This window comes from Lepidochelys olivacea (genome assembly GCF_965140295.1).
Source record: "Lepidochelys olivacea isolate rLepOli2 genome assembly, chromosome: 3".
Lineage (NCBI taxonomy): Eukaryota > Metazoa > Chordata > Testudines > Cheloniidae > Lepidochelys > Lepidochelys olivacea.
The window spans coordinates 160,232,977-160,245,122 of NC_140413.1; the positions used below are offsets into that span (position 1 = coordinate 160,232,977).

Below are 12,146 nucleotides of genomic sequence, written 5' to 3' on the forward strand. Positions count from 1 at the left end.
ATAGAACAGTGTAGCTACTCTATCCAAGGTGAAGTGCAAAAATGAACAACATGCAGTAAATCATGTAAAGTTAAGGTATCACAAATGTTTTATATTTCTTAAGTGTCTTGATTTGAAGAGGCTAGCACCTTGCTCAATTATATAATGCACTAATATGAGTAAATACATGTAGTGTTGAAAAGCTGATGGTCTTTGGGGTCTGCTGGACTCACATGGGGAAAGGCGATGATCAAATATTGAAGTGTACTTATGATCTGTCTTGCACTTCATTCAGTTTCTATAGAGATGGGGAAAGCATAGTAAGTCACTATTTATTTTATTTATTTATTAATTAAAAATTTAATTTTGTTTCACTCTAGATATTCTCAGGTTTTCCTCTTACCCCATTACTTGTTGAAGGCCTGGGATTTGTTTTTTCTCATGGCGATAGCCACTAGCAGCAGTGGAGACAGGCAAAAGATGCATACATCAAGTGGCTGTGCTTATATAAAGTAGAAGCAACTAAACGGTCTCACTTTCATCTTAAGGATCAGCATGTTAAGAAATTTTGGGGGCTCCACATTTTAAATGTGTAACTGAATGCGTTCCTTCATTTTGTGTCCATGAACATGTTAACAAAGTTAACATAATGACTATTGATGAGAAATGTGAGAAAATGTGTGAAGGTCACATTGGAATTCTGATAGGAGTGAATATACGCTAAGTGAGCCCTAAATGTGGGAAGCTATATCGTTCCGCTTTCAGTAAAAAGAAGATGGCAGTGTTAATACTTATGGAAAACAAGTTTAATTTGCACGGTGCCTTGTTTTGCCTAGTTGCAGAGTTAATACGTTGCTACAGCATGTTATACAACTATAAAGAGAATCCCTTGGTGAGCTCCTACATAATCTGTGTAAAACCAGTTAGGGGGTTGACTTGCTGACCTACTGGTCATGCTTTGTACAAGCATGCAGCATACTTTTTTTTTAAAGATTGGGCATGAGATTGAGGGAATCCCATGTAATCCTGGTTTGAAGGATAGTGACTGAAAGGGATATGGGTTCAAAATAGGGAGAAGAAGATATTCAGAGCTCCAGTAGGCAGGTGGAAAAAAATTTTTTGGGTCACTTCTAACGTAGTTACCACAATTATATTGAAAGACCAGGCAGAAGTAATGATACATTACATGTAGCTGTATTTCTGAAGGGTATAGTAGAATGGCTTCTATTGTTCTGTTTAGGCTCAAACATTTTCTGAAACTTCATTCAACCTTTTTCCCCTGACTGCTGCTTTCTGTCATGTCAGAGGATGAAGTTCTTGCTGTTACAGCAGAAGTACCTGGAATATCTGGAGGATGGCAAGGTCCTGGAGGCACTTCAAGTTCTACGCTGTGAACTGACACCACTGAAATACAATACAGAGCGCATTCATGTCCTCAGTGGGTAAGGGTGTTTAAGCTTGGACAATTAGTTCTACAGAATATCCTGAGGGATTGTGTAATTCTGTGGAAACAAGTGCTGGTCAATATTTCCTGAGCCCTCTCTTCATAACATTAAAAGTGCACATGAATCATGTGGAATAAGTAAAATTAATGTCTTGGTAAAACTGAAGCACTCTTCTCCCTTTTTGGCCCACTCCTGTTGAAGTCAGTGGGGAAAACTCCATTGCAGAAGTAGGGTCTCTTATCTCTTCCCCTCCTTCTTCAATCTTTAGTACTAACTTTGTTTTAAAAATCTGAATTATTTATGCTGTTGGTGATCACTACTATTTAAAATGGCAAGGGGAAGAAATTTATTATACTGACAGTATTGTTGTATCGTGATTCATATCATATCCTTATTCATCCAAAATAAGTGTTTATATATACTGCCTTTATGGTATCAGAACCTAAACTGATAAGGACTGGAATTATGTCCTTTAAAGGAAGCATGTTCAGTCTCTTTTCCTATAGCTGAATAATTCTCAAGTTGGTAGATGTAGGGGTTGGGTTGTTTGTTGTGTGTGGTTGTGTTGTTTTGTTTTGGAGTGGGGAGAGGGGGTGCAACATGTGCACAGTCTTTCTTTTTTTCATCTCTCCTGAAGACCAGTCTAAACAAGATCGGTTTTGTCTCTTATCCATTACCTTGTATTGGTACCTTCTCTCCTTAAAGCTTTCTAGTTAGTGACAAAGCAAAAGAGAACTAGAGCAAATGTCTATTGTCCATCACCCGGACTCCAACAATAAATCTTACTAATGCATTGTATCGTCACCATCCCAAGGACGAATTGCAGAGCCTGGTAGTGTTGGCGGCGTTGACAATGCAATTATGCTAGAAATTCAGAAATTTAGTATGATGCAGCTTGAAACACATCTGTATACCTCAAACACACTGGGATCAGTTAGCATAGTCAATTTTGTTTACATCTAGGTATATTTTGTGCCATCATTGACTAGTCAAACTTAATGTAAACTTCTGAGTCCACTGAGTTGGGATTTTTGTATTGAAATTCATAAGCTTTTGGGTTAATCTGCATGGGGGGGAAAACAAAATATATTGCTTACAAAATAAAGCATCATTGTTCCCTTCAATTTGCCCCAGTCTAGTCTTTGACTCCTCATACATTTGTCCAAGCTTTCACTTGAGTGCAAGTTGGTCAGGAGTGACTGTTTTGTGTGTCCTAAAGATCAATACATTCTGGCTGTAATAAGTTGATGTGAGAGGGAGGTCCCAAACAGAGGTCTCTCTTCTTAGAACCCCCTCTACCCCACCCCACTTAAATATGAATTGTAAACAGGAACATCTCCATATACACCATCCTTACAATTGAAAAAAAAATTTTAAAGGTTTAGACCATAATAGGATTTTTCATTCACTTTGTTTTAACAGGTATCTGATGTGTAGTCATGCAGAAGACTTGCGTGCAAAAGCAGAATGGGAAGGAAAAGGAACAGCTTCCAGATCTAAACTCTTGGACAAACTCCAGAGTAAGATGTTTAATGTTCAGCATTTAAATAGATTTTTCTAAATACACCCCAAATATTTTTCTAGTACATTCCATTTAATAGGATAACTTTCGAGGAAAGTTTATTCTAATTACACTTACTATCAATGACTGGTGCTTTATGGGGAAGGTAATTCTGGTTAATGGGAATGACTGAGTGATTTTTTTGTGGGTCTTAGGTCTTGTGCCTCTCAATCTTATGCTGTCTCTAGCTGTTTGTAATAACAGCTTTCAGTTCTCAGTGTCTCTGCTATATGTAGAAAGTATATGAATTGTTTTCACTGCTATCTGCTCTGTCAGGTTGCTTCTTCCATGTCACTCACTTGTGATAGGCCAACATGTTGGATGTATTGCAGCTGCCCTTGATATTGACTCGGAGACTGTCTGATCCTAGAGCATGTGGTATCTCATTTCAATTCTATGGGTCTATCATATAAAACAGTAGTTTTCAACCTGTGGTCCGCTGACCTTTGGGGTGGGGTGGTCGAAGATTTCCGAAGGGGTCTGCACTCCCATTTGAAATTTTTGAGGAGTCTGCAAATGAAAAGAGGTTGGAAAGCACTGCTGTAATGTGGTGGACTCTACTGCTCCATTAATAGCAGTACTAACAGTGTGTTATCTTTTAATTGGGAATTCCTCATAGTGAGTACAAAAGGTGGTCTAGTGGAGACTCTCACAGTTGAGGATGTTACTGGTAAAATCAGCATGCAGCAGTCTACTTTGTATAAATGAAACTTTTGCTGATCAAAAGCAACAGAGAGCTGAAAAAGTGTAGTTCTGTTTGAAAACGTCAGTGAATCTGAGTTCATCTTTGGGTCCTCAGTTACACAGTTGTAAACCAAGTTGAGCAGTTGGATTTTTTTAATTTAGAGCTTTTTATGGGTTTTTATTCAGTAAAGATCTCAAAGATAAAATGTGCATTTGTAATTTTTGTGGGTATTTTTTCTTTGTTTGTGTTTGTTTTTTTTTTTTAATTTTTTTAAGCATACCTACCACCGTCGGTGATGCTTCCCCCAAGGCGTTTACAGAATCTGCTACGTCAAGCTGTGGAGCTACAACGAGACCGGTGCCTATATCATAATACCAAACTAGATAACAATCTAGATTCTGTGTCACTGCTTATAGACCATGTTTGTAGTAGGTAAGAATTTCTTTTTCAACTTTTAAAATTGATGGTATTTTTTAAAAATATATAATACAATCCACTTACATAATATTGTTCCTTTGAAATGTAGGTACATTTGTTTCAAATTAGAACATGCTGGAGTACACTGGGAAAAGCCAGGTCCATTTAGCTGACTAACTTTAACTGTTTGTGCAGACAAACTACAGAACATGTATGAAGATGCTTCTTAATGTCTGGCTACTTCTCCTTAAGGGAATGAAATTTACTGTTTAATGTGATGGGTGTATGTATTGAGGATTTAGCCTTAATCTAGGTGCACAAACTCGCAATTTATTGGCTGCAAGTTTGATTATTCTGTCAGTGTCTAATAGCTATCAAATTGTTACTACCCATTCTTTGTCTTCAAACTTCTTGGATGCATAAGGTAAATCTATGTTTACTGTTCAAGGTCATATTCCAGATTTAGCCTTTAATTAATGAATGCTATTACATTTTAGAAGTTGAAATTAAATAAGAACATGCAATTCATTCCACTCTCTAATTCTTGGTCATAGCTAAAAATGTGTAATGCAAACTGAGTAAGACAGAACACACACATACATGTTTTTAAATTTGGCAACGTTTGTTTCATAAGAAAACACACACATTTCTTAACTCTTACATATGAGTGCAAGTTTCACATGTACACAAACTCATTGATTGTTTAGATAATAAAGGAATTTTTTAAAACTAGAGTAACATTGGTGTTGCTTAGAAATTTAAAATGTTGTGAAACTTGTGCAGGCACCAGGGAGGAAGTAACTCAATGGTGGTATATCATGCACACAGAGAAACAGTTGCTGTGTTTTGAGTATTTTTCTTCAGACAATTAAAGCTCCTCAGGGATCTAGCAGAAGTGACATGAATGTAAGGACAAAGTTTGTAGATATTTCAAAGGTATAATTAGGGGGTAAGGCCACAAGTTGCTGGACACTGAAGTAGCACAAGAAAAGGGGATGGTGTTTTATATTTTTGGTGGTTGGAGTAGCAGTTCAATTCTTTGGCTCATAATTAAGATTTTCTTCATATTAAATGCTTACTACAGAGAGCTGCTACTAACTTCTCAGTACTCCCCTGTAATTCTGTTTGTCTCTAAAAATTGCCAATATCTCCAACCACATGGGATTTTTAGCTTTAGACTATTTGGTATCTATTTTTTAAACTGAAGATTTCCATTTCAATAGTCTTTTCAATACTTTTATTTAGAATCTAAATGACCATCTTAATATAACTATATGTTCAAGTAATTGTTTTGGCTTTAGACTTTTGTGCTTTTAACTGCCACAACGTCTTAAATTCCTTTCTTCTATGGACTTTTGGCCATCTCACTTCATTTCAATTCTGGGGAATAACTAGTGGTTTGAAGGCTTTCTTTAATGTATGTAGGAATTGGGGTCCTTGTACTTAAGAAAGGATTCTTAACGTTAGGGCAGTAATAAATTGTGTACTGTATTGATTTTTAATACTTACTAACAGTCTAGAAGTGTGTTTAATGCTGTGTTTTGTATCCAGCTAACAAGAGAGTGATATCAATACAATCGAGACAACCTCCTTTAAGATGTAGTGATATAAAATAATACAATAATATTTGATAAGGGCCAAATGTAACGAGACTGGGCTTGTCTAAACCCCACCCAAAGGAAATATATGCCCACATAGGTCAAACTTTTATCTTTTTCTAATTTTGTATCCTCCACACCCAGACATGCATACTGGGTGTGTATGTATATGTATATATATATCAATTAAACCATAGTCTCATGTACCCCCTTTCTTCCCCTCCCCCCTTCCCCCCCAAAAGAAGACACTTCAAAACAAAGGCTTCCACTCTGTCCTCAACTCAACCTATTGTACCTACCTATTGCAGGGGTCTGAGATCAGTATGTGGTGCGCCGTACATGCTGCAATGCTTGGGCATAATGAGGTGAGTTAAAGACAGTGGAAGCCAGATTCTGGATTTTGTGTTTAGGCCTTTTTAAGTATGTGTAAACAAATTGATAGAATTAAAGTAACAGTAATCTAATAGTTTAAAAAGACAATGAAACTTGGATAATGTTAAAATTGATAGGATAGTCTACTGGTAACTTCCACTTTCATATTTATTATTATTATTATTATTATTTATTTTTAATGGCGTTAATCTGTATGGATTTCTGACAATATTGGAATCTGGCATGCTTATATCACATTAACAGATACAATACTGAGATAAACAGACAGGATTGCTGCTTCTCAGGAGGTGGAATGATGGAGAGGGCTCAGAGTGGTGGGTGAAGCTTTTTCACATTACTGGCCTTGTGATAATGGAGAATTTAATGGTGGGCAGGTGGGGGACTCTTTCCTGCATCATTTGATTTTATAATCAACCCAATTTTAACTCCCCCAACCCTTTTTGAGAACTAGAAAGTGGAGTCTGCGTACTTACCTGGTTCTCCTCTCCTACCACTTCAGTTTGTAGTTGTAGGATTATGCATAGGAAGATGACTTTTATTTAAAAAACACTGAAGGTTTTGGGAGCAAAGTGAACATTTCCTCTTGCAGATATTGGATTAGCAACACTGTCAGTTTTGATGGTGTCTGTTTGATTGATCAATGTTTTCATTGTAAACGCTGGAAATAAATTCACTTTCACGTTTTTGTTAAATTATTATTCCGGTAATTTTAATTTAGTTCTTTTGGTCTGTTTTTAAAGGATTAAATTTAGAATTCTAAACCTGTGAAAACACAGTAACTGGTGAACCATGGTGTTGACATGGTGGAATAAAGCATAAGGAAACACTAAGGCAGGGGTAGTCAATAGGTAGACTGGTGATCTGGATTTGGCCCACGGATGCTTTTGAATGGACCCTGAAATTTTTTTTTTTACTTATTTAAAAAAAAAAAAATCCAACAATTTTTTTTTTTTTCTCTGGAGTCTGGACCTTGATTATACCTTGACCAAGAAATTTGGATCTTGACAAAAAATAGAGTACCCCTGCATTAAGGGCTTGTGTACACTTGAAACACTACAGTGGCACAGATAATCCACCTCCCCGAGAGGCAGTAGCTAGGTCGATAGAAGAACTCTTTTTTTTTTTTTTTTTTTTTTTTTTCATGGCACGTTAGGTAGGCTTAACTTCATCACTCAGGGGTGTGGATTTTTCACGCCCCCTAATCAATGTAGCTGGATCAACCTAAGTTTTTAGTATGGACAAGACCTAAAGTTTAAGTGCGCTATACTGAGCAGATGAGTAATAAAGGACTTTTGTGAAAGCAGAAATGTAGAGAATCATAGAATATCAGGGTTGGAAGGGACCTCAGGAGGTCATCTAGTCCAACCCCCTGCTCAAAGCAGGACCAATCCCCAATTAAATCATCCCAGCCAGGGCTTTGTCAAGCCTGACCTTAAAAACTTCTAAGGAAGGAGATTCTACCACCTCCCTAGGTAATACAAGTATGAGAAGTATGATTGAGCATGAGTATTCAGTTAACTAAACAAAACCTGTTCAAACTACTATCCCTCTTAACCAACATCTTGTCTTGTGGAACAGAACTTGATATTCTTGGGTGGTTACATCTTCTGAAAAGAACAGTGATTGAATACCTGTTTAATACATACATCACTATCTGTGAGGTGCAACTTCTGAGCAACTTGCTTCGTTAGTTGAGTGAGAAAAACATCTCTCTTCTCTCCTTGTTTCCTTGCATTAGTGTAAGTTAGTTGCATGGACTCCTTGAATCTGTCAGTGACGGTCAGGTCTGCTGCTATAAATGATGCTTGTGTACCATGACTTTCATTCATTAAGTTGATATTTATATGTTCTTGCACAAAACCATTTAGTGTATTTTTTTTTAACCAAGTCCCATTTTTTTAAAAAAGGGATAGCAGCTTTAGAAATACAGTATTAGAACTGGCAGAGCAGTAGTAAACATTAATAACAAATTATGCTTTAAAACAAGTCTTCCTATAACCACCGTGTCTCAAATTCAGTTTACACAGTCCTAAGATCACAAACTTCTCGATTGTCTAGAAACAGTTACAGTACTGGGAAATGCCATTTGAAAATACCGTGTACCCCCTCAGAACATATTGAATTAGGCTAATTTTCTATTTAACCATTCTTAAAAACCACAAAGCCATGACGTTGGAGGCATGCCTCCAACTCTTTTTTCAGTTCTAACTAATTGTAAGGGGGGAGGTGGGGTGGTGTTTTCCTGCCTTATGTTTTTCTGATTTTTGGGAGGATATTGCTTGCTGCTCTGATTAGTGTAATACCAAGAGTGTTTTGCTACTTAAAGAATGCACAGAGAGTATCTTGAAAGGAATCCACATCTTTGGCATACTAAACAAATTTGTAGTACTTTTTTGCAGCATTGGCTTAATTACGTCACTGACTCTTACCAATAAAAATTATTGAATAAAGAGAGAGAACTTATTTTAGGACAGTCACTTGTGTCATGAATTTGTCAGTATTGAGTGTAAGGTAAGATTTTGTAACAATGTTTTATGACTAGTTTTACCTAAATTGTATTAATTTATTGCAGTAACTCCCTAGTCATGGATCAGGACTGCTTTGTGCCAAGAACTGTACAAATACATAAAAAATGGCTCCTGCTCCTGTTAACTTGTAAGCTCTATGGGGCAGAGAGTGTCTTGTGTTTGCACAATGTCTTGCACATTGGCATCTCTGGAAGCTATAGTGACATAAATAACACACGCAATCAGCCAGGTGATTTCAAACACTGCATAACTACTTGTAGTTAGTGCCAGTTGGTGAGCTGCAAACATAACCGAACTTCTCTCCATTTTTCTGCATGAATTTAACTTTTTGATGGTAGGATCTTCCTTGACACATAATTGGTGGGGAGGGGGATTAGCTGCTATTGAAATAGCTTACTGCTCTGTTTTTGTTTGCTCAGAAGTGGGGTAGTGTTTGTATGTAGCTTGCAGAGTAACAAAATACCTCAGTGATAAACACTATATTAAAAATCTTGTGAGTTTCATTTCTTGAAAATGATCTTGTAAAAGTTAGTATTTCCATTACTCCTTTTTAGCACATAATTAATCACTTCTGTGGAGTTGCCAGAAATAACTAAAGTGAAAAGTTGTGTAAATTGTTAATTTATTAACCTTAACTTTTATTACACTAGTGTCTAGAGGCCCAATCAGATTGGTGCATTGACTGTTGTATGTCCTAAAAAACTTTAGGAAGATCCAGTTAGTGTCCTGAAGATCTTATAATTTTAATTTGAGACGCAGTGAGTGTAACAAACAATAGGAAGGAATGGAGAGGGAAGTCTGAGGATAACAGTAAGATCTTGTGACTTAGTAGATTGGCTATATTCACATCTTAATGTTTTGGGGTCATTTAGGGGGGTTTCTTTAATGAATATGACTTTTTTTAAAATCACCAATATCTAGTGGCCCTCAAACTAGACTGATACTGGCTAGTTAATCTTCATAATGAGCTTTGAAGACGATCCTGTCTTTTTTTGAACATACATGTTAACTGCAGAAATCTTTACTTTTATAATTAGTTTTTACCAATTGTTTATCGGATTGTGTTTAACAAACCCTATGGTTTTGTTTTTGCTTTGTTTCAGGAAACAGTTCCCATGTTACACACAGCAAATACTTACAGAGCACTGTAATGAAGTATGGTTCTGTAAATTCTCCAATGATGGAACTAAACTAGCAACGGGATCAAAGGACACAACTGTTATTATATGGCAGGTTGATCCAGTAAGTGCTCAGACTTTAACGTGTGTGTTTAAAGATAAAAAAGACCTAAACTATCTGCATTTCTTCTAAATCATGCAGTGTTTCTTAAATTTTCATTGTGCTTTTGCCTAAGGCTTTCCTAAAGTTTTTGGTATTATTTCAGTGAAGACCTTTATTTTAAATCCTCTTTACTTTTAATTATTTGAATTATTTTAAATAGAAGTCCTGTTCACCATTTAAACATGCCACCCCATCTTTGAATGATAAAATGTTCACAGACCATATAGAAGTTTCATCAACTATCTACTAGTTGCCATTGTACATACAACTTGAGGAACTTTTCTTGATTCATGTTCTATGAAAACCTGGCAAAACTCATCAAGAAAGGATGTACAGTTTTTTTGATTTTTTTCCTTCAAGACTAAGTTCTCCTGACGTTTTAAATTGTTACTATATATTGCTTATTTTCTTCTGCTACAAGAAGCCAGCCAAATCTCCTTACCCTAGCTATTGTATATCAGTATCTTTCCTGTCTGTATTGTATTTTCTTGTAAATAAAATGCTTGAGCTGTCACTCTGAGATTATTCAGGTCCTAGTGATATGTTGGTGTTTCAACCGCATTATGAATTGGATGAAATTATGTTCAGTTACTAATTGAAAACATATTAGGAAATGTGCCACAAATACATATACATAATGTACTATATGATATATGTATATACATATCAACGTGCATGTGCACACACAATATTCTGGTTTCTTAGAGTTGTAACTCAAACCTTTTGAGAAGACTTTAAAAATTATACTGGGTTGTTATTACTCAAACCCCAGTTATAAATTTGCAAGCTGCTCCTGCGTCCTGCAGCAGGATCTGAGTTGAAGGACAGTCTCCTCTTCTTAACCCTCTTTCCCCCCTCCCCCAAAAAAAAAAATTAGGAGGGAATATACCAGTTGAACTCTTTACTTTTGGGGGAACGGTGGGGGATCTTGAAAATAGTTAACAGACGAGTTGTGTGTGTACATACAGCTTGGAAAAACTTACTGCTAAGGATTCTCAAGGCTTGGTGCTAGAGATGATTTTTAATTGGAGCCAGACCACTCTATAGTTTATAAATGTCAGGAGGCTGTTAGAAAAGAGTTCGTTGTTTTTGTGTTTTTTTTTTTGTAACATGGATTGAAAGTTCTAGCTTATTTAAGGAAAGCGATTTTAAGGGCAGATCTGTGGTACAAAATGGCACCTCCAGTAGTAGCAAGCAGTTTCATAGTGAATCATTAATTATATACTATTTAATCATACCAAAATAAATGCACTTTAGGTGTTTGAAATTGTGCCAAAATGTTAAGCAAGCAAGGGTCACTAGAAGAACAAACTAGTGAAACACAGCTTTTCTAATGGTGGTTATTTGGAGAAATTCCAAGAAACTGTATTAACTCTGTTAACAATCAGTAGATTTGAAATGCATTCCTGAGTAAAGCTGAAGGGAACACTTTTGTTACAGGACATATTGAAGATGGATTTAAATTGCATTAGGCCGTACCAGTCATTTGGTTTCATAGTTACCAGGGCATATGGAGTTCATTTATTTCTCTTCCCATTGTTTCAAGTAATTGTTGAACGTAAACAAAATAACTGGTTCGAGAGACTGTCAAACTTTATCCCAAACTTATTCTATTCCCTGTCTATGTGCTGATAGGGAAACATTCTTCAGATTTTCAGTCTATTTGAATCCTTTTGGGTTCCATCAATAGTTCAGCAAAGAGTATTCAGACCCTCATATTTGCCCTGAAAATAAACTTCTCCCCATCCCTGAAAGTCCAGTGTAATGAAAATGCTGCTGCTGAAATTCTTTCTTTCCTGTCACTCTGACTATCCCACGCACATTGAATTCAATCTGGTCTCTTGCATCAGCTTCAGCCTCCTCACCCAGAGGCTCTACAAACTTATCTGCCCCTATATTTTTGCTCTCACTTTCTCTGGCCCTTCTTCCACTACTTTCAGTCCTACTAGACTGCTCACTTACTCTGATTCTGTCACGTCAGTTAGTATCTTGACTTAAATGGGACCACTTATGGGGAAAGATACTCTACTCTACCTTTGGTCTTTCTGTTTTGCCTACTTGCTATATCTAGAAGAACTACCACGTGTCCTCTCCTCAAAATCCATCCTTAAAGACAAGCAGAATGAAAAAGTTTCCTGCCATGGTCGCCTTTTCCTGAACTATTGTTCCATGTCTTTTTTGTCTTGTCTTGTCTGTCTTAGAATGTGAGTTCTTATAGTAGGAAATGTTGTAACTGTTTGTTTTGTAAGGGGATATCAG

At 36.5% G+C, this 12,146-nt stretch overlaps 1 protein-coding gene across 3 annotated transcripts in view; it reads left to right on the forward strand.

Annotated features, from left to right (window-relative positions):
• WDR26 (WD repeat domain 26) overlaps positions 1 to 12,146 on the forward strand; it is a 45,589-nt gene that overhangs the window by 10,092 nt on the left and 23,351 nt on the right. Inside the window, exons 4-8 of one of the 3 annotated variants that reach the window (XM_084623516.1) lie at positions 1,285 to 1,421; positions 2,847 to 2,944; positions 3,946 to 4,102; positions 5,928 to 6,050; positions 9,710 to 9,848. In XM_084623516.1, coding sequence (XP_084479642.1) covers positions 1,285 to 1,421; positions 2,847 to 2,944; positions 3,946 to 4,102; positions 5,928 to 6,050; positions 9,710 to 9,848 — 654 coding nt within the window. The remainder of the gene's footprint in view (positions 1 to 1,284; positions 1,422 to 2,846; positions 2,945 to 3,945; positions 4,103 to 5,927; positions 6,051 to 9,709; positions 9,849 to 12,146) is intronic. The other 2 variants (XM_084623515.1, XM_084623517.1) reach the window with 2 other exon arrangements.